Source organism: Megalobrama amblycephala, linkage group LG20, assembly GCF_018812025.1.
Source record: "Megalobrama amblycephala isolate DHTTF-2021 linkage group LG20, ASM1881202v1, whole genome shotgun sequence".
Taxonomy (NCBI): domain Eukaryota; kingdom Metazoa; phylum Chordata; class Actinopteri; order Cypriniformes; family Xenocyprididae; genus Megalobrama; species Megalobrama amblycephala.
Genome location: NC_063063.1, coordinates 19,689,677 through 19,713,046, shown reverse-complemented (window position 1 = coordinate 19,713,046; position 23,370 = coordinate 19,689,677). Strand labels below are relative to the sequence as shown.

Genomic DNA, 23,370 nt, shown 5'->3' with positions numbered 1-23,370 from the left:
ACCTGCTTACATAGCTCTAGCATTGAGCATCCTCATATTGCCAACTGTACAATCATAGCGAGTTCATTTTGAATGGTATTTATTACAAAATGTAATGTTTCTGAGTGCAATGTCAGCAATAAATAAATAAATAAATAAACAGAAAGGAAAATAAAACTGTAGTTTGTCCAACTTTCTCTATCATGACAGAGAACGGTAGTCACTGACCGGAGATTTATCTTGGCCATTGGGATCCATGGAAACATTGCTGCCTCTGCGGGACTCGTAGCCCAGTGCAGGGTCTCCTCCTCCTGATATCTTAGGGATGGGCATGGGTGTTGCAGCTGTATGAGTGATGAGAGGAGGGGTCAGGCTGGTCTTCAAATCCACATGGCCATTGATGGGAACAACTGTGGAAGGGACAGGGATAGTATGCTCAACATCACTGACAGCTGAAAAATGCATTAGGAACCATTTCAAGCATGAATTTTTCAAACAGGCTTTAATCTTCAAACAGGACCATGATGCATTATGTCAAAAAGACAGAAATACATAGTATAAACCCACTGTTAGAAGGGTAAAAGGGTATCTGGGATAGCACAGAAGCTAGCTTGTGGATTTTAAAATATAAGAGTGCACATTAATCATGTTTAATATAAAAAATGGCTTGTGTCCTGCAAAAAACTGCCAGTATACTCTGTGGCTACATGTTTTAGACAAGCTCATTTGACAATATCAGGACTAAACAATAAGGATGGTCCGTTCAAACAAACTTGAGTTCAAAAATCTATAAACTCATATAAAACCATGGATTTATATTACAGCTGCATAATTTCCAGCTTTCTGAAAAAAGCAACAAAAATGTTGTAAAGAACACTTAGTTAATGATAAACACAAATATTTCTATTAAATAAACAATCAATCAATCAACTATTCTTTTGTAGTGGGGCCAGTTAATTTGTTGACAGGGCAAGTAAAAATCTTATTGGCCAGCAGAATTATTTTTTTATTGAGCCCTGAATATGCCATGTGCTTTCATGTAAACAATGCTTTGTGGGTCTTACCGGATGATGCTGAAAGATCCTTCTTATGTCCTGAAACATCCTCCAAGCTCCGTGCATAGAAATCTGCTTCAGAGTCAGACTTTGAGGCATCACCCTTTATCAAATCCGGAAGATAAACAAACATTAGTTAGCAGGTCTTAGTCCTGCTGGGGCTTAGGGAAGCATATTGTAGGGTGAGGAACAGGTAGGTGGGTGAGGGTGTGGTCTCCCCACTCCAGCAGCCCTCAAAAAAGGCCAGAGGGTGACTGGTATCTAAGGCAGAGACATCCTAATTGGGGTAATCCACAAAAACGAAGTGCCGGCATGCATTTAGCAGCACCAGGTTGCACTACCACTCTGAAACCACAAGTATTGTGTGCTAAATATTAGTTCAATGTATATTCTGTATATTTTTAAGCAGATGATCTCATGGTCAGACCACCTGTTAGAGTGCATCCATAAAGTATTCACAGCACTTCACTCTTTCTACATTTTGTTATGTTATAGCCTTATTCCAAATGGGATTAAATTCATTAGTTTCCTCAAAATTCTACAAACAATACCCCATAATGACAACATGAAAGAAGTTTGTTTGAAAAAAAAAATCACATGTACATAAGTATTCACACCCTTTGCCATGACACTCAAAACTGAGCTCAGGTGCATTCTGTTTCCACAGATCATCCTTGAGATGTTTCAACAACTTGAATGGAGTCCACCTGTGGTAAATTCAGTTGATTGGACATGATTTGGAAAGGCACACACCTGTCTATATAAGGTCCCACAGTTAACGGTGCATGTCAGAGCACAAACCAAGCCATGAAGTCCAAGGAATTGTCTGTAGACCTCGGAGGCAGGGTTGTATCAAGGCACAGATCTGGGGAAGGGTACAGAAAAATTTCTGCAGCATTGAAGGTCCCAATGAGCACAGTGGCCTCCATCATCCATAAAAGGAAGAAGTTTGGAACCACCAGGTCTCTTCACAGAGCAGACCACCCAGCCAAACTGAGCGCTCGGGGGAGAAGGGCCTTAGTCATGGGGAGAAGAGCCTTAGTCAGGGAGGGACTCCAGCTTTTCTCTGTGGAGAGAGGAAAACCTTCCAGAAGAACAACTATCTCTGCAGCACTCCACCAATCAGGCCTGTATGTTAGAGTGGCCAGACAGAAGCCATTCCTCTGTAAAAGGCACATGACAGCCTGCCTGGAGGATTCTCAGACCATGAGAAACAAAATTCTCTCTTTGGCCTGAATAGCAAGCGTCATGTCTGGAGGAAACCAGGCACCGCTCATCACCTGGCCAATACCATCCCTACAGTGAAGCATGGTGGTGGCAGCATCATGCTGTGGGGATGTTTTTCATCAGCAGGAACTGGGAGACTAGTCAGGATCGAGGGAAAGATGAATGCAGCAATGTACAGAGACATCCTTGATGAAAACCTGCTCCAGAGCACTCTGGACCTCAGACTGGGGAAAAGGTTTATCTTCCAACAGGACAATGACCCTATGCACACAGCCAAGATAACACAAGAGTGGCAACGGGACAACTCTGTGAATGTCCTTGAGTGGCCCAGCCAGAGCCAGACTTGAACACAATTGAACATCTCTGGAGAAATCTGAAAATGGCTGTGCACTGATGCTCCCCATCCAACCTGATGGAGCTTGAGAGGTCTTGCAAAGAAGAATGGGAGAAACTGCCCAAAAATAGGTGTGCCAAGCTTGTAGCATCATACTCAAAAAGACTTTGGCTGTAATTGGTGCCAAAGGTGCTTCAACAAAGCATTGAGCAAAAGCTGTGAATACTTATGTACATGTGATTTTTTTTTCTTTTTTTTTATTGTCATTATGGGCTATTGTTTGTAGAATTTTGAGGAAAATAATGAATTTAATCTCTTTTGGAATAAGGCTGTAACATAACAAAATGTGGAAAAAGTTAAGCGCTGTGAATACTTTCCGGATGCACTGTATATTAGAGTAAGACACATCCACATGCAGGTGAATATGTGTAGGGGGGGTTTCTCGGCTCACTGGAGGAACAGCACCAGTAGAGGAGGCACGTCCAACGATCAGGCAGGAGAAATAAACACTGCTATTTTTATCAGAGGGCTCATTGTTTGTGTCCTCTTGTCCCCAGTCTTGGGCTAGTCTTGAAATGGCTTAATGCCGAGAGTGTTTCAGTGTGGTGTAGCACAGAAGTTCAACCCTGGTTGGTTTGTCAAAACAGAGACCACTGTTTAAGGACATAGATCGCTCTCTGAGTTTGGCCATTAGGGCAAATTCTATCTGTGGACAATGATTGTAATACAAATACAATACAATAAAGATGATAAAGGATTAAACCTTTTTTTCGGCTCATCGTGTGGTTGCCTGATGTGAAAACGTCAATAGAAAACTCATTTTAGCATATTCACAGTACTCAATGGAATTAATGGTCAAAGACAAAGAGGAGACACAGTGGAGACTATTCTGACAAACCTTGCACCTACGAACAATGCATCCCATTGGCTTCACATATTAACAACAAGCTGAATCAAAGCATTGTGTATTTTGCTCTCTGAAAAAAAATCAATGCATTAGTAATGGGTGTGTAAATGGGTAAGGAACAAAAACAAAGCAAATTTGAGTTGCATTGAAACCAGTGGGATCATTGTAACACTAAACACATTACAGTTGAACAGCAATTAATTCACATCATAACAATGAAAAACAGTGAATAGGACTTGTCAATAGGGAATAACACAATATATATGATACTACAGTACGGCAACAAAAAAACTAATTTGAAATAGTTATGACACTGGAGTCAAGCTCTGTAAGTCAAGACATGAGAGGGACTCCTTGTACTTTCTCAACCACAGTGAACAGTAAAACAAAACACAGCTGTGATAGGTTGAACTAGCAGAGAGGCGCTACAAAGCATCTTCAATAGGTGACCACCTTGCAGTTAGCAGTTAGCTTAGCATTAGCACCCACTGGTACTCACTGCATGCTCAGAATTGAGCACTGGGGACGACGTATCTGGGTTGGACTTCACTATCCGAAATCCGATATCGCCGTTCTGAGTAAAGAGATGTAGCAGAAACATAAAATACCTACAGTGTTAGCTAAATAAGCTATCTGACTTTTTGAAGTCTTAGCAAAAACTATTAGCCACTGCATTCTATGTAAAATCAATTAAATCTAAGGTTTATTAAAGCAATAGTTCACCTTGATGTTAAAAATTTGAATGACCTTTTCATCTGCACTTTAAAAAAAAAAAAAAAAAAGAAGACGTATTTACTCAATCTCTCTCTCTAGTGAGCTTAATTGGATCAGTCTAATTTATAAAGGAATCAATCCATTTTGAAATGTTTGTGAACAAAAATGAAAAGGTCTGACTGATGAAAGAATGATTCCTCTGCAAATACGTTTTCAACCCAATCTCATGAAAATGGGTCCTACTTTATACTAGAGTGCCTTAATTACTATGTAGTTGCATCAGAAAATAAGTACAATGTACTTATTGTGTTCATATTGTGTTGCAAAACACTTTTGCTGCTATTGAGGTGGGTAGGGGTATGGTTAGGGACAGGTTTGGTGGTATGGGTAGGTTTAAGGGTGGGTCAAGGTGTAAGGGATGGGCCAGCAGTGTAATTATAAATGTAATTACAGAAATTAATGACAGATACATGCTGGTATTTTTTAAAATGTAAGTACAATGTAAAACATGTATGTACACAATAAGTGCAAATGTAAGTACATAGTAGTTAAGGCCACCTAATATAAAGTGGGACCTAAAAAATTTTATATTTTGAAAGTACTATTTTAAAATTAATATTTTATGCTTTAGTGAATTGGTAGTGAATTCATATGAATTTGAACTATTTCTAAACTACTTCTAAAAAATAAGCATGAACCTCCACTCCTAAACCTTATTTGGTCACACTTTAGATTATTGTCCAATTCCTTACTATTAACTACAACTTTAAGCAGTTTAAGCAGATCATTCAAAAATGTATAAATGAGATTGTACAAATTCATTCAAATTCATCACTAATTCACCAAAAACCAAAATAGTTACAAACTGCCATGAGATTGTGTTGTACTTCTTTCATAAAATGTCAAAAATTTCATTGAATACCTTCAATTCCAGTCTGAAACATTAGAATTATCCTTTTAAGCTATGTTTGCCAGAGCTGCTTTGGTCAGGTACAAGGTGTGAAAGAAAGCCTACTGGGGCTGTTCTGTCAATTAAGACATTAAGGTTGCTGTGCAACTGCTGCTTAACAATCACAGGTCTTAATTTGGGAATTCTACTGGGCTTGCTGATAGAGAGACTTCAGGCATGTTTTGACATGAAATGTGCTAATAGCCCCAGAGTAGCCGAGAGGTTTATGTAAGTTTGTTTGTCGAGGTAAAGGACTGGAAGGCATAAGAGACAAGTTCAAACCCTCTCAGAAAATAGAAAGGTACAAAAGAGACAACTGGGGTGGTACGCTTTCAAAAGGTACACCGTTGTATCTTATTTACCCATAAAGGGTGCATATCAGTAGCTTAAAGGTGCACATGAGAACCTAAATAAATATTAGAACCTTTTTAAAGGGTACCGCTGCAATTACAGCTTTTGTACCATTTTTCTGAGAGTGCACATAGCCATTGGTGCTCTCCATTTCATAGCCTTCCACTGCAAATGTCACCTAGCACAGCTGTATGAATGAAAACAAATACAGGATGTGATGTCCAGAACCACAAACAGACAGAGTCTCCTCAACAGGGTCAAGTGCTTCCACTCAGCTCTGGCTCACTGAATGGACTTTCTCGATAGCAGAGTTACTGAACTCAGAGGAAAACTTTAAGTCTAGTTAAATAAAAAAAATACGATGATATCATGCAGAGCGACAAGATCAAAATAATTAAAAGTAAAGAAAACGTATCTGCGTATTAAACGATTTTGAGACCTATTTAAAAGGACTTCCCAGTTGCCTTATTTGCTTTTGCACAGCAGTCTGTCTGGCTTTGTCTGATTTCGCTGAGGCTTTCCATAAGCCCAAACACATCCTTTCAGCCAGATAAAATAAAGCATGAGGCTCTACAAGGTTTGTACTCTGCCGCCAGGCATTGAGCAAGTGAACCTGAAGAAAGACTTTGAGTCAAGTCTGCTGCTACAAGAAACAATCACAAGTGACACTGTCCACAAACGCTGGTCCTCCTGGTTAGTCTCACTGGGTTACATCATGCGGAGTGCTACATACCCCTGAGTCTATAGGCAGCTGAATACAGCTCAGCTGGCCATGCAAATCGTCCCTCTTGGTTATTTCCTAAAGTGGACACGTGTTAGGATTTTACCACACAGAGCGAAAAGGTAAGAAAGGGGAAAAAAAAGCATAAGAAAAGTGTTAGAAAATTGACAAAAGACAAATTATGAGAAATTTTACTCCCACATTTCACTAAATACTTCTGTTGAAGTAAAAACAATTTAGCATTTTGGGTGGAGTTTAGGCTGTTAGCATCCTCGGTATAGTGAGTTTTTGCTTATAGTAAAAATGCTGCAACAGCAGGTATCAACTCTTGGCTCTTTTATTCTCTGATATTGATGAACTCCTCTCCTGCTCCTTTGAAATAGCACACATTGACATATTGTGAATCTGTCAAAGTTAGTGAATTACATTACATATTTCAATGCATATAAAATTAATGTTGTTTTCTTTTAATCCTGCAAACTCCTTGTGTTATAAAAAAAAAAGATATAAAATACTCTGCTTTGGGTCAAATGAAGCCTTTTTAAACCACAGCCCGATTTTTAGGTTCCAAAGTTCTTGGAAAATTATGTTCAACAAGAATAACAACACATTCAGTGAATTTTATTGTTACTGCCTCTGTAACAAGGTACTAATTTGGGCACCCTACCTTGGCATCCACTCACTCTAATGAGAGTGCTGGGCATGTCATGCTGCAGCTTGTCAAATCTGACATTCTTTTTCTATTAAAGAATCCAGTTGAAGTAAATATTTCATTAAAATATTAAGCAGCACAAATGATTTCAAGAGTGGTAATACGTTTCTTGAGCACCAAATCAGCATATTAGAATGATATATAAAGGATCATGTGACACTGAAGATTGACTCCAGTCAATGGCTGCTGAAAATGTAGCTTTGCCATCATAGGAATAAATTACAATTTAAAATATATTTAAAATATTTATTATTTATTTTTATAATATATTTATTTTTTACAATGTTAAGGCCCAAATATGCTTCAGGCAAAGTTTTTTTCGTTCTTTGTTAAGGGGTAAAATGCAGATAGAGCGATATACTGTAATCGAACATCTGACGCTGCCCATCAGTGTTGCCAAGTCTGCGGTTTTTCCGCATAATTGGGCAATTTTTAGACTGTTGCCGCGGGTTGTTTTTCATGTCCGCGGGTTAAAGTGACCCCACATAACATGATATTTAGTCTCTGGAATGTGACTTTTACCAGGTGAGCCCCGCCAAAAACACAGATTTTACCCTTCGGAACACGATTTTTACCGTGGGACCCAGTGTTGCCAAGTCCATGATTTTCCAGTGGAACTGGGCTACTTTTAGGCTGTTGCCGCGGGTTGTTTTTCATGTCCGTGGGTTAAAGCGACCCCAAATAACATGATATTTAGCCCCCGGAATGCGACTTTTAACTGGGGAGCCCCGCAAAAAAACGTGGATTTTAAATGACATCACATCAGTTCATTCTTCTATTTTGTATGAAGTATATCGGGGACTTTACTATTTTACTGTTTTTGATTAAATAAATGTAGCCTTGGTGAGAATAAGAAACAAAAACATTTAAAAAGCATACCAACCCCAAACTTAACAGTAGTGTACAGTATATTTGACCTATAAAGGTGCTACTGCAAAGAGGGACACAAATAGTAAAAAGTAGTAAAACTCATTCAATAATTCAATAATTAAAAAAAATAAAAATCCAGCTTTTCACCAATAAACTACATGGAAGGGTCACTGAACAAACTGACATATAATCTGACATGAACAAGACTGCCTGTTTACAGCAGTGCGACTATGTGAAGCTTTTTGCTTCAGTGGACGGGACATTACGCTGTTGAAGGGACATTCATCCTAGCGCTTGATCTCTCTGCTTCACACGCGTCATTCAGCCACCGGTTTCCCCAGCAACCCTGACGCACTGAAAAGTTCGACCAACTAAAAATAAACATGATGTTTGCAGAAAACGATGTAAGGTTAAAATATTAAGTCAACAGTGTTCGTCAGTTGTAGGGGAGAGCAGGAGCATATGGGTATTACAACAGTTGGGATGAGATTATAATATCTGATGCACTTAGCAAAGGTAAAGGCAGATAGGGGTCAGCTGAGTGCGGGCTATCCTCTCTAATTTAAGAGTAGAGAGTTTATTTTGAAGGCTTCTGAGCAACATAATTTCCTCTAAACTGCCATGATGCAGCATGAAAGCTATTTCTATCTGGCAGGCAAGCACAGGAGAGGCACGCTCATCTTTTAGAGAGGGGAAAAAAGCAAAGAACTGAGCTCCGTCCAGATATTACCTTCTCTCAAGTCAACTAAAAGTCTGTCTGTTCATCCACACTTAGAACTTCCTCTTTCACTTCCATTATGCAAATTAAAATGAATGACAAAGCAATTTTCAATTATATGTTTTGTTGCTCTTGTTGTTGCTCTAATGAGGTGTTACAGAAAAAGCACTTTAAGATTTTTGATTCATCGTTCTTTATTCTAACAATGATTTTGTTCAATTGAACAATCAATCAAAATCTAGAGATACTTATTTTCATTTAAAGTTGTTTTTTTTTTTAACAAATCTTTGGAATCAACCATGTGAGCAGAGGTTATAATAAATTGTCAGGGTTTTAGATTTACACTAACATTTATCATGAGATGAGAGACTGTTTTACATCCACTAAAAAGCCAAACAACAAGAGTTCAACAAAATGCATATGAAAACAATTTTATTTTCAATACTTCATCATACCGTACAAATAAAGGTGATCAAATCAAATCCTAGATTATTTGCACTGTATACACACGCCAACCTGCATGGTTTGGTTTGTCTCTTTCCAAAGAGACAGTAATAAAACAACCCCTCCACCCAAAATGATGCATAGGTATAACATTTATATCTCTGATTTATCATGAGTCTGGCCATTTTTGTGTGTGTGTCTGTCTTTCTGTCAGAGAAGAATGGCTGCTATGCATTGGGAGATAAGTTGTCTCATAAGATCATGGAAAAAGAAGGCGATAAAGCAAAAGAATGAAGGAAGGAGGATGAGAAGAGTGTGGAGTAGGTACTATTATACACAGAACAAGAAACTCATCACTTCTAGTTGAATAAATTATACTACAGTGTCCTAACCAGGCACAATGCGACAAAGCAACAAGCTTTCCAAGTGTCTGTCTTAACCAGCTGTGACAATGACACTACATTTGTCAGTTGCTTCTGTCCTTCTGTGGCACAAAGTCCCAATTCAGCTCTTTCAGCGGCCATCTTGGAAACGCTCCCAGGCAGCTATTTTCTACAGTACAACTATCTATCCACTTAAATAAGAAAGACCATAATCTCCAAAGCTGTTTGTCAAGATAACAATGATAACATTTTAAATCAACAATAAAATCTGACAAAAATAGTATTGCATATTTAAAATTTAGCTCAAATTATGATAAAAAAAAATAGTTGTGTCCCAAAATACTATACACTATGCACTTAATCTACACATTATGTACTCTATAGCCTAGTGTATATTTTCCTATATTTCTTATATTTTATATTTTCCATATATATATTTATACAACAGTTCTTTCTGGTTCTCGAATCTGATTCACCAAGAGCCATGTGATATTCTGCGGATAACAGCACTCCTGTCTTTTCACCGTTTGTATCACTCCGCTTGAAGCGGCTGTCATGGCGGCAGAGCAAATCACGGTACACTTGTTGTACCACAAACTGTTGATTTAAGAGTATTTTAGGCGAGAATGTAGTTGTTTAGACCTGAAATATGTGACTCATTTTTAATCATAGCACCTATATTACAATTTGTTTAGACGTTTTTGGAGATGCGAGTTCCAGCGGACGTTCAGTGCTCGTGTACCCGCCGAGAACAGCTTCATCTCAGCCAGTGCTTCGGCCGAATCACAGCCATGCTAATAAACAGCCATATCGCACAGCTACTTGTATGATATTACCCATATGATGATAAACATAACCCACACAGCAGGAGACTCCTAGCCGGATACGCATTCAAGTCGCCAAACCAACGTGACTGTCGCATTCGTTTTGGCACCGCCCAGAGGATCAGCTGTCAATCAGCGGATCCTGAGCGGGCCCATGTCGGATCCGTGGATGCGCATGCGCCTTTACTGTAAGGGTTGTATCAATTTGCGGGTTCCAAACGGACCCGCCGCGGAGGTAAGGTTTTAATCGCGGATGCAGCACGGAGCCATGCCGCCTTTGTTGCGGATCTGTCACTGCGCGCAAGTAGATGCCGATACGGGTCCGTTCGCGGATACGGTCCGGAAGCCGCGATACCTCCGCTTTGAGAATAGGGGAATCCATTCCACAGCTTGACAGAGAATAATGATATAATTGGAATCACTTTCAGAATTTTTTATTTTTTTTTCCAGCTAAAGAATGATGAAAACATTGACAGCCAATCAGAATCCATCCGACTTCAAAGAACTTGAACATTTAAAGCGGGAATTGTGCGTTGGTGTGGATGGTATAGTTATCGTTATAGTTATTGTTCTTAGTGTGAATGCCTTTTTTGTTGGAGTTTTTAGTGTGAACACACTACTCAGTATTTTTACCACAAAATAGCATAGAAAGGTGCATAAGTATGCAACTTGGGACACACCTAAAATTTTGCATTGGTCCAGTTAAACTGTATTTTAGTGAAAACACACTATCAAAAAGTTGAAATGTGAGACTTTTATTCTTGGTGGCTGCTATATTAAACATTATGCTTTCTCCAATTCACCCCAATATACTGGCTAAATTCGGAATAGCATACTACTCTTACAAATTATGCCATAGGAGTAGTATGCTAGTATGCTTTTCTGAAAATCAGCCAGTGTCTCTTTTATGTCTCTTTTTACCCAAAGTCTCTTTTATGTGGGTTTTTTGTGTAACCCACACTAAACTCACTGGACCATCACTTTTTTTTTTTTTTTTACATATATTAAACATCAAAAAAGAAGAAGAGATTGATAAAAAAAGTTTTACATGACAAATTATATGACAAATCCTTCAAGTTTAATCTTTCAAGTACCTCAGAGAAAATCATAAAAAGGCTGCTGTCTAGTGAAGCATCATGAAATTCAAGGTACATGTTCTTAGTTTCACGCTCTTCAGCTGTGGAGTAGAGTGTGAGAAAGCATGCAAACAGATTGGCTGTGATTTTGTTGCGTCGAGCGACATTTTGCTTTCAGTCTGGACAGAAAAATTGCTTTTCACTTGAATCTTGTCACGTCGTGCCTGTTTAGGACATAGTGTTAGACGAAGGGGACAGGAGAGAGCTAGAGGAGAAAGAGAGAAGAAAGATATGGTGTTGGAATATGTGCTAGACTCTAAAGAACAAAAAGGAGAAGACAGACTGTCAAGTGAAGGAGGGGGAAAAAGAAGATGAAAGTGTTCAGGTTAGGTTAGAGACTGGCTTTACCTCTGTTTGGAATCCCTCCACTAAGATAGCCACCAACAGGTTGAACAGGACATAGTTTCCAAAAGTCATGAGGGCGATGAAGTACAGAGCAGCCACTGGAGAGGTGGAGGCCATCCCATTATACAGTACCTTATTCCAGTCCTCCTGAGTCAATATCTGATGTACATCAACATATCAGACAAACATCAGGAACAAATACTCAGTCAAACTGCCATTTACACTTATGTTCAAAACATTGGGTTCTGTAAGATTTTTCTGAAAGAAGGCTGCATTTATTTGATCAAACATACAGTAAAAACAGCAATATTGTTAGAAATATCTGCTGTAATACATTTTAAAATTGAATTGATTCCTGTGATCGTGTTTAATTTATTCCAGTCTTTAGTGTCACATGATCCTTCAGAAATCCCTAGGTGTGTTCGACTTGAAGAGGCGCTGTGCAGACTAAGAGACTAAGATTAATAAATGCTATATAATTAGTTTTTATTGTTATTTGATGTTAAGTAATGTAGTTAATGTAAACCTTAATGTAAAGTGTTACCTATAAATGTCTTAACTGTCATTTTTGATCAATTAATGCATCATTGTTTAAGAAATGTATTAATTTCTTAATGGATAAAAAGATGCCTGATTGAAATTGCAGCTTGTGTAACTTGCCTGAAAAACTGTAACAATGGCCCACAGTAAAGTGTCAAAGTTCTTGCGGTCAGGAAGTGTGTCTCCATCTCTCTCAGACCCGAATTTACATCCAAACAGGTGCATGCCTAGAATACTGCAAAACAAAATTACAAAATACAATTAAATGAAAAATAAATGGACAGAATACATTACATTCAAACTGCAAAAAAATTCTCTCTCATCTTGCCTGAAAATGAATATGAAAAGCATAAGCAGCATGCAGAAGGTGGCCACATTGTCCATGGTCTTCATCAGGACCACCAGCTGCCTCTGTAGAGCTGGCATGAAGCGAACCAGCTTCAACACCCGCATGAGTCTGAAGGTCCGCAGCACAGATAAACCTCCTCCCTGCTGACCAACAATCTCCCAGACGCTGTCAACACATATAAGCACACACATCTTACTATCTGGCAGAACGCACAAGAAGGACAATGCTAAAACAAATCCCGGCTACTAGTTACTCTTTTAGTCCAAGGGGGGAAATACTATAGATTGGGTTATTTTATGAAAGAAAAACATTCCAACATGTTTTGGTGTGGCGTTAGAGCGGTTTGTTGCATTTCAAAGAAAGCACAAAATGTCACCCGCTAATTGAATAAAAGAAGCTAAAATAAAACTGCTGTGAATGCATGCAATTGAGCAACAAAATGATTCGAAACACCTGTGGATTCTCATACATCTCAAATAGTAAATAATGGCTTAAATGCAGCAGAATGATCATTTCATTTTATGCAAGGTACTGCATATTTTTGAGCAAGGATGCATTAAATTTGGACGCATACATTTTAGATGCATATTTTTTGAGCAAGGATGCATTAAATTGACAGTAAAAGTGAAAGCAAAGTGTCTCGCTGCATACAAAATGAAATACTTCCCTGCTATATATTATGCAAAAAAAAAAAAAAAGTCGGCGAAAACAGTAGGCAAAAAGTTCACTTCAGAGATTCTGAAGCATACATTTGATGGACACTTTATTATCCCATGAGGCCAAAGGAGGGGGGATTTATGAATGGAAGTGAAGTGACGCAACTGATGCTGATAGGTAACATGACAGTAACAACATGGCAGATGTAGTACGTCAGAATTTAATTTATACTACCCATATTCATACTATATAGAGCACACTTTATTTTAACGGTCACAAAGTAAATTCAAATTCAAATGTAGTACCTACTCAGACAGTACACAATGTAGGGTTGCAGCTTTTATGCAGTTTAAAAAAATGAATATTTTCAATAAATGCTCTTCTTTCGAACTTTCTATTCACCAAAAAATAAATAAATAAATAAAAAATAAAACTTTAAAAATGCATTACGGTTTCAATGCATTATGTGATATTAAAAAAAAAAAAAAAAAAAAATCAGCTTTTCCATCACAGGAATGAATTAAATTTTAAAATATATAAAAATAGAAAACAGTTATTTTAACTTATAATAATATTTCACAATATGGTTTTAAGGTGAGACACTACAGGCTAAAATGCTGTTTTTTGGGGTTTTTTTCGATTTTGAGCTTCTTTTTTTTTTAGGCAAGTGGTAAGAAAACATCTAAAATCCACCTTTTAAGCATTTCTTTTTTTGGCACTTTATCTTTTTCTGTCTATAGATTTTGATTACAAAACATATTTTTAAAGGCCGTTTTCTCAAAATTATTTTTTTCTCGCACTTACATACACCAAACTTTACAGTTTTATTCCTATCTATAATCTGAAAGTTTTACAGAGGGATTTGTTCATATATAATTTGCCAGATTATATACAACATTTTATTTCAAACAAAAATTTAAAATGTATTTTTTTCTGACTGTTTACAGTAATTTCTGAGAGATAAAAAGAGATACCCAAAATCCCCTCTGTAAAAACCTTTGACTCTAATATGTCAAAAAAATGAAACAGGAATTTTGAACCTGAATTCATTCAATGTTCAGATTTTTTGTACTAGAATTTTATGCAAATTAGCGCCTTTTTAAGTAAATAATGCCTCATTTGCAACATTTTAGAAAACTCGTAATACAAAATGTTTGCAATTCTTATTGTAATCAATCCACTGGGGAAGTATGGTGAGAACTATTAGTTTTTTGTTTGTGTGTTTGGTTGTTTTTTTACCCTATTCACCTGCAGTGTCACGCCTTAACTATTTTTGATCAAAAACAAAAATCTTACAAACCCAAAACTTTTGAACAGTAGTGTATGCAGATTCGTAACAAATCATACATTTGTGTGGAGGAGACAATTCCTTTAGACTAAATGTATTGTTTTTAATCATTTTAATTAACATTTATTTAGTAATTAATGTAAAAAAGCTGATTATTTTTGCTAGTTATATTTTCTACTAGGATGATTGGGTTACTATGGTAACCAGTATTTGCGCCCAACCCCAGGTTAATCCATGCCCCCAAAGTAGTGCGTGTTGGTGACTGTATCTATGCAACATGTTGGGCATTAATAAATGCAAGAACCCATCATAACGACAAACCATGCCAAATCTTTTGCTTGTTCAGAAGTCTTAGTATATGCTAATTTATGTCAATTGTGAATGGATGGGCGTGAAATTGCAGCACTCATCATGACAGCTGACAGTCATCAGACTGAACAGGCAACAGATGTCCCATCACTCAGTAATAGCTGCATTCTGCCTGGCTGTCACTGTTGTGATATAACACACTGCCAGTGTGCATTTTCAGAAATGAAGATGAACGTCAATAAACAGTGATGCAGGCAGCGTTATTATTGTAACACACATTTAAAAGTCCCGAGAAAGGAACGCAGGGGAGTATGTATACCTGATTACTACAATAATGCCGTCAAAGATATTGTAAGGGTTCTTGATGTAGCCGAATGGACCATAGACCAGCAGTTTTAGGAGCATCTCCAGCGCAAACAAACTTGTGAAGACGATATTGCTGATTTCCAGAGCGTTTGTCAGCTCATCAGGCTGAAAAAGAAAAAAAGAGAGAGAGGAAGAATAAACCCAGACTATCACAGAGTTGCCATTGTGCCATGTTAGTACTGATGCGAAAGTCACAGCATGTCATATTTATAATAATTGCAAGATGAACTGCTTACAAATCTGACGATTTTGAAAACAGTGCTCCAGGCACTCATTTGAAGACAAAATATAAATAGAAAAGAAGGGGGAAAGGCTGTACATAAGGACACAACTTTTCATTAAAACATTCTTTTATTAAGCAAATACAGTCTCTGAAAAAAAACAACAACCATCTGTGGGAGCTGTGCAGTGAAATATGTGCATTTCTTTATCTGAATCCCCATCATTTTATGTACCATGGGTTGATTATTATTAAAACGAACACATTTTGACTTTAAATTCTTTTTGTTATATGAAGGTCAGATTAAAATGGCCTTGGAACAGTTACAAATGGATGGATTCAGATGGATGGATGGATGGATGGTCCCATTCACTGGCATAATAAAGCTTGGATGTGTCAGGATATCTCTCAGATTGTGTTCATCAGTCATTCATATACACCTAGGATGGCTTGAGAGTGAGTAAAGCTTTGGGTAATTTTCCTTTGAAAGTGAACTAATATTTTAAAGTGTACAAAAAAATTAAATACTACAAAAAAAACTCTAGCATGTAGCCTCCATAATCCTTAATGGAGGAAGTTTGGAACAACCAGGACTCTTCCTAGAGCTGGCCTCCTGGCCCAACTGAGCAATCAATGGAGAAGGGTCTTGGAGAAATTTACAAAAGGACAAACATCACTGCAACACTCAACCTGGGCCTTATGGCACAGTGGCCAGACTCAAGCCTCTTCTCAATGAATACACATGAAAACCCTTTGGAATTTGGAAAAAGGACTCTCTAAAAACAGTATTCTCTTGTCTGATGAACCTCAGTTCTAATCATGTATGGAGGAAACCAGGCACCTCATCATCTGCACAATACCATCCCAGCAGTAAAGTGTGACAGACTGCAGATCTACAGAAGTGTCACTCTTTGGTCAACCTGATAATTTGCTACACAGACTCACAAACCATTTGAAATGAATAAATTCCATAAGAAAAATATGTTCTAAAAACATACGAATCTCCAAAGGTCCTGAGACATATTTAGTTCTCATTTAATTAAACACAACACAGACTCACACTTTCATGGCCTCATATTCCCTAATAGCTTACGGTGCAGACTGTGCTAGATAAACTCTACGTGGGGATTAACTTTTTGACATCATAAACACCAAGTTTCTCATTGTTCTTTTGTTTTATCAGAGCGTACTGTCTCGAACGACTGCAAGCTGAACTCACAATTCAGATACAGGTGAACTACAAAGAAACAACTGCAAGATTCCCTGGTGTAATTGATGTTGTTGATAGTTCGGTATGCAGAGAAAAAGATTTTTTTTTATTTTTTTTATTTTTTTTTTTTATGAGACACGGGTGAATTGAAGGAGAGACATATGGGCCGGTTCATATTTCGCTTCGGTTTTTTCGATTGTAAAAATGAGACTGGGCAAGAGACCCAGCACGCATAACACATTCTTGAAACATCACGGCTAGCTGGGTTTAATGAACAGAGTCTTAAACGCCTGAAAACAAAACACAACATCCCCAAGCACGCAACTATTTGCCTGTGAAAACTAACAGTGATTTTAAGAGACATTTAGACAGGTCAACGAACTTCAGAGCTTTAAATGATGACAAAAACTATGTAACCACTCTAATTGTTTTACTGAGATGATTGTTTCCGCAAAGTAATGAGGAAAAAATACAATTACATACTGTGCATGAAATGAAAAATAACATCTAAATTAGCTAATAGAATTAAATGTAATCTAATCAGATTTAGAAGTGGTCCGTGGAGCGCGATGATGAAGTGTGGGGCTATTTGTGGTGTTTCATAGAGGTAGGGAAGAAAGCCAGCAGTTTTTTGTTTTTTTTTCTTAGTTGTTTCTGGATCTGAGAAGCTGAGGGTTGGGCACCGTCTACCCAGCAGGAGCTTGCACTTAGCCTCTTCATAGGGTGAGGCCCTTCAGTTCAAATCAGGACCACTTGTGGGAAGAGTACATCATACACAAATCTCTGCAGGAGTGATTTTTCCGGGAACGGCAAGTCTGAAGACTAACGCTGAACTCTTTGAAAGGTTTTGATTCACGAAACATCAGACTTCGCTACTTTTTTTTTCTCTGTTTTTTACTTTTTTATGCCTGGAATATCTAAAAATTACGGAGCCCCTAGAGCAGGGGTGTCCAACCCTGGTCCTGAAAGGCTACCGCCCTGCAGATTTTAGCTCCAACCCGAATCAAACACACCTGAACCAGCTAATCATGGTGTTCTGGGCTGCTTGATAATTACAGACAGGTGTGTTGGAGCTGGGTTGAAACTGAAATCTGCAGAACGGTAGCCCTCCAGGAGCAGGGTTGGAAACCCTAGAGGGACATGCTAGTACTAGCTAGAGGGTGCTTTTACACTAGCATTTTTGGTGCTCACCTGGGTTCGAATGACATCACAGTTCGTTTTGTTTGGAGGATGTGAATGCTGTTTTCTGAACTCATGTGCGCACCCGCGAACTGTACCCGAATCCACCCCTGGTCTGGTGTATGGTTCATGTGAACTCTGGTACGGTTCGTTGCTGATATGAACGCAATCGCACTAAAACATGGAAGTGAACCGCTATTGACAATGTATGATTCGATAAAACTTGTATGTGTTCTTACTCACTTTCCTGACAAGTGTGACTGGTACACTTCAAACTGAGAGAATGTACATCTAATTTCTGCATGACTCCAGCATTCTTTAGATAATTTGCAGTACATTCGGGGCAGATAGACAAAAGTGCCATTATGTGCAGGTTCAAAAACCAAAATATAAAAGTGAGGTTAGCAACGCTTTGTATTTTGTCTCCTTCTCCTGCATAGCCGTTAATATGCAACAGGGGTAAATGGCTGCTGCACTGATGAAGCAAATGCACTGCGGTTCTGACCCAAATAATATAATGACCACTGACCATTCGCAAAGACCCACCCCCTTTAGTTACTGTTGCTATGTCTGACAAGCCATGCCGATCTCTCGCCACACATCATGTTCTCACACAGTGAAATATACATTGCGGAGCAAAGAGGACACTGACAATGCATTGATGGACAAGATAGAGCAGGTTACTTTTGATATGAAACAAATACTCAAATTTCAAATTTTGTCATTTTTAAAGAAATTTAAACACACCATTTTGTGGCTCTTTAATGTGTTGTGACAGATCGCTATAGAGCCTCAGTTCAAGTGGCATGTGACCTGATCATCTCTTTCTACTAGTTCATTTATAGCATCAAATAATGAACATAAGAAATGTTGGTTTCAATCGCGGAAAGACGTCAGTACACACCATTTTTCATGTTCTAAGTCCCCTGACTGCTTTGTCGGACAATCGGCGTTATGATTGGTTAGATTGCCTGTCAATCAAACTTCTGGCGAAGGGTCAATTGAACTGAAGTGTGAAAGCACCCTGAGTTCACTTGCAAAAGTACTGTTCCCCCGAGAAATGTTGTGTTCACTCATAAAACTTTTGTGTTTCCCATTGTAATATAAATAAAATATATTGAAATATAATTTTTCCATGTCTTTTTTTTTTTCTCCATCCTCTTATGGTGATAATACACGGGGCAACTTTGTTGCCGAATGATGTTGCTTGGGCACTTTCCCATTGAGAATGGACAACAAATTTCAATCTGGATACTTTAGATTGAAAATTGTCAGGCAACACTGCTCAAAAAGTTGCCTACAATGGGTTATTTTACTTAGTTCAAAATTTACTATGTAAAGGCAGTGTTGGTGCAACATCCAGACAGGGAGCTCAGACAAGGCTGAACTTCAGACTCCTCATCCTTCAGATGAACTGCTCTTAAAGGCCATATCTCATCAGCTGCACTCTGCTATCAGCTGCTGCTCATTCCAGCACATAGCAAACGTGGGATCAGTGTCCCTTTATCTAATTATACAACTCCTATAAACAAAGGCTCTGTGCCCTGGGAAACATAAAGGTATGGATATATACACTGAGGTGCACATTGAAAATCTGAAAATCTATATATTTGTGAGTCTGTATAAATACACACCTATTTATTTGTTTGTTTATGTTAATATTTGATATGAGTACATACACCGTAAAAAAACAGATCTGAGTAATAAATCAGAAATGAGCACTAAGGTTTGCAGTGTGAATGCAGCCTAAAGCCCGGGATTCACGGCACGATTTTTGGCTGTCCCAGACGAAAGATTGCCATTGTGAAACAATCGTGGTGATTTCTGTGATCGTGTCTCTTAATCGGTGGTCCTATGTCGTACAGTGAGAGAGGTTCAAAGACGGACTTTTCCCGGTCTCACGACTAAAGATAGCCTACGATAGTTTTCTGACAGTGTCAGAAATTCAGCATGATCAACGCACAGTGTGTTTGCTGCTACGACCTACGTCTACAGCCAATAAAAATGTGAATTGAAAACTTAAAACTGTTTACCTCAAGCTCTTTTCCCTTCTTCTTTCGCTGCTTTCTGTTTATTTTCAGCACACATAAAAACTGCCAAAGTGTGATTCAACATAGTGTTTTTTTTTACCACTAGCGCATGCTGATGATGTTTTATTATTCTGTAGAAACTTGCATCGAAGCTTACGATTCAATAGGTGTCATCATCGTAGAGTCTAAATGCATGTCGTAGTAGATCCATGTCGCACAGTGTGATTTGTAATGATCTTATAGGATTGGTAAAATCGAGCAGTGTATCCCGGGCTTTAGAGACCACTGGTTTGTCACTGGTGGAAGCTGAAGAAGCTGTTTTCATCTGAGAAAGGTTTACAGTGCTCAAAAAAAGAAAAAAGAAAAAGAAAAAAACTTCCCTTGGCAAAGAACGCTGCTATGGTGGCCACTTCCCAAGTATGAGATATGTGTTTCCTTATTACCAACAATGACGAGTACATGCTTTACAACCAGTGAAAAAAGAAGTTGTTTGAAATAATTTAAGCCCATGATGAGCAGTTGAGATTGTTTCATTGAAGCATAAACTAGCTGGTCTCATTTCCTCTCATTATGTAACCTCATTATGGTTCAAATGGCTTGTAGACAAGCTAAAAGTTCACCACATGTTCACCACATAATGGTTTGAATAGCCTAAAACAACTTAGTAAGTAAGTAAGTAAGATAAATAAGTAAATAAATGCTTGAAGCGGATGTGCGGTGGACAAAATTCTGACATTTTAAAGAGCCCACAACATTTTCTATTGAAACAGGAAGTTGGGGGTCATATATTTCAGTTTTTTCCTCACACAAATTATTGATAATTTTCATATTTGTGTAAACCCATACAGTTAAACACCCACATAATACATGCTCTGATCCGAGTTGCTATATTTCATTGATCTCATTGCTGTATTTGCAGTAATAACTAGACCTAACTGTCATTACAAAGATTGTGCGAAGTCCCAGGGCAAGTCCTGAAACAAAGCAAGCAACCCTCAGTACTCATTAATTTTTATAGCCACGGCAACAATAACCATTATGCCCCAATAGCAAATTAGGAAGGAAAAGGTAGCAGAAAAGGGGCAGCGTGGGAAGAAGAGGTTGAAAGAAACAGAGAGAGAGAGAGAGATTCCCAGCAGAGATGAATGTTGAGATTGGATACTGGGTTAATGAGTGGCTTGGAATTGTGTGGGATTTTCTTATGATGCTAAATATTCGCGTCCCTCATTTATGGCAAAGTCCTCTATTAATGCATAACACAGGGTGAGGGATAAGATGTGTCCATTTGAACAGTAACATCCTCCACTCTACACTAGCACATGACCTCTCTACGCTGCAGCACAGCCAGTCTGCCGAGAAGTATGGGAAGCTTAAAGGCCTTCATAGCGAGTGTAAGATTAAGAGCTTAAAAAGTTCACTTACAAGTATGTGTCAACAAGATTCTTGAGCTGGAAAACAGGGTATAGATAGACATGGTACATGACACATAGCATTTCTTACGCCACAACATGGGGCTGAGAAGTTTTTGATTTTGAAATACCATAATCATTTTTTTTTTACTTACTAGAAATTCAAGTGAAATCTGTTGATATTCCAAACCGAGTCAATTCAAGACACTATTTAGGGGGGTGAGAATGAATGCTGCTCTTTTGAACTTTCTATCCATCAAAGAATCCTAACAAAATGTATCACCAAATATTAAGCAGCTTTTAACTTTGCAAACAATAAGAAATGTTTCTTAAATTGTAATAATATTCCACAATATTACTGTTTTTACTGTAGATTTTAATCAAACGAATGCAGCCATTTATTTATTTATTTATTTATTTATTTATTTATTTTTTTTACAGACCCCAAACTTTTGAATGGTAGTGTAGTAGTGTAAACAATCATTAGTTGTATGGGTAAAAAAAAAATTTGAGTAAAATCCTAAAAGGTGGCTATAGAGGCAAATATCCCTTTCTGGCTAAAAGAGCTGACAGATATATAGCCCGAAATGGAAGGGAAACATCAGCAAAGCCAAGAAATAAACGAAACAGGATGGGCTGAGGAGCATTTGAACAACTTGGGCTAAAGGTAGAATGTGAAATCTGATGGAAAAGAGAGATGGAGATGTGCCTGTGGATTTATTTTTAACCTCTAAAATAAAAAGCATACACTTCAGCTCTAAATAGCTGCCATGTGGTCAAGTTTTGTGTGGTTTTCATGCATAAGATCAAGCGATCAACATGTCTCCACTCCAAGAAACACAGAGCGGGGTCTGGAAGAAGGCAGCACAGAACACTGCTCTGATCAATGTAGCAAAACCTCTTCTGCCTGTTGTTCTCAGTCATTCACACATTCCCCCCTTTGGCTACACTCTGTGAAACTCCACTTGATCTTAACTTCATCCAGCAATGTGTGATTTTTCCATCTGTACCGCACAATGGAACACCAAAACTGGACAACGCAACATCAAATAATGTTTTGAACCCTACTAGCAACATTTCAAGCACAGGAACGGTAAACAAAGCTGGAATTGTTACAGTTCAGCGCTTCTTCTTCATTCCAAAGTGGGTTTCAAATGGGATGCAGGATGTCAGTGACTGGAGGAGAGGAGCTCAGACAAGTATGAAAGACAAAAAGGGAATAGAAGCTTCAGGAATGTGAAACAGGAACAGATGCAATTAGCCAGATTGGAAGTTTTATGGGGATCAAAAAACCCAAGTGACCTTGTGCATCCAAATTCTTGCTCTATCTCAGTCTCCAATTCTCCAGATGGACTGCGCCGTAAAGACGACGTTCACTGCCAGAATTCCCCGGGAGTTTACAGGGAACAAAACGAGAGGAGAGACAAAAGAAGCAGAAGAAGTCCTGAGGGGGAGGGGGATGCCATCCGTGTGTTTGTGTGTGTATATGTGTGTGTGCTAGCTTCTCTGAGACTATGGTAAGTATAGACAATGGAAAACACTAGATCACATTTCTTTTGTTACATGTCTACCACATGCTAAAATTCACTGTACATTACCATTCAAAGGTTTGGTGTCAGTATGAAAGTAATACTTTTATTCAGCAAGGATGCATTACTCTAATTAGTAAAAACATTTAAAATACTGTTCTTTTGAACTTTCCATTCGTCTAAGAATCCTAAAAAAAAAAAAAAACACTGTTTTCACAAAAATATTAAGTAGCATATCCATTTTCAACATTGATAATAATAAGAAATGTTTCTTGAGCAGCAAATAAGCATATTAGAATGATTTCTGAAGGATCATGTGACACTGAAGACTGGAGTAATGGCTGCTGAAAATTCAGCTTTGCCATCACAGGAGAAATATTACTGTTTTAACTGTATTTGTGGTAAAATAAATACAGTTTTGGTGAGCATTAGAGGTTTCTTTCAAGACATAAAAAAAAAAAAAAATTACAGAGTCAAAACTTTTGAATAGTAGTTTAACTCCAACCAGTGTCATAGCAAAGACTATAGATATAGAAAGACGGTTCACTCCTATTGATTATTAATGGGAGAAACTGCAACGCGAATTATGGTGGAATACGTCCCACCTTCTAAGTA

General features: G+C 38.1%; 1 protein-coding gene across 14 annotated transcripts in view; it reads right to left on the bottom strand.

Annotated features, from left to right (window-relative positions):
• Positions 1–23,370, bottom strand: part of cacna1g (calcium channel, voltage-dependent, T type, alpha 1G subunit) — a 234,760-nt gene that overhangs the window by 75,022 nt on the left and 136,368 nt on the right. For 11 of the 14 annotated variants that reach the window (XM_048170124.1, XM_048170126.1, XM_048170125.1 and 8 more), the window contains exons 11-17: positions 15,132–15,283; positions 12,538–12,723; positions 12,330–12,444; positions 11,673–11,828; positions 6,250–6,315; positions 1,044–1,137; positions 208–389 (exon numbers count right to left, since the gene is read on the bottom strand). In XM_048170124.1, coding sequence (XP_048026081.1) covers positions 208–389; positions 1,044–1,137; positions 6,250–6,315; positions 11,673–11,828; positions 12,330–12,444; positions 12,538–12,723; positions 15,132–15,283 — 951 coding nt within the window. The remainder of the gene's footprint in view (positions 1–207; positions 390–1,043; positions 1,138–6,249; positions 6,316–11,672; positions 11,829–12,329; positions 12,445–12,537; positions 12,724–15,131; positions 15,284–23,370) is intronic. The other 3 variants (XM_048170118.1, XM_048170114.1, XM_048170121.1) reach the window with 1 other exon arrangement.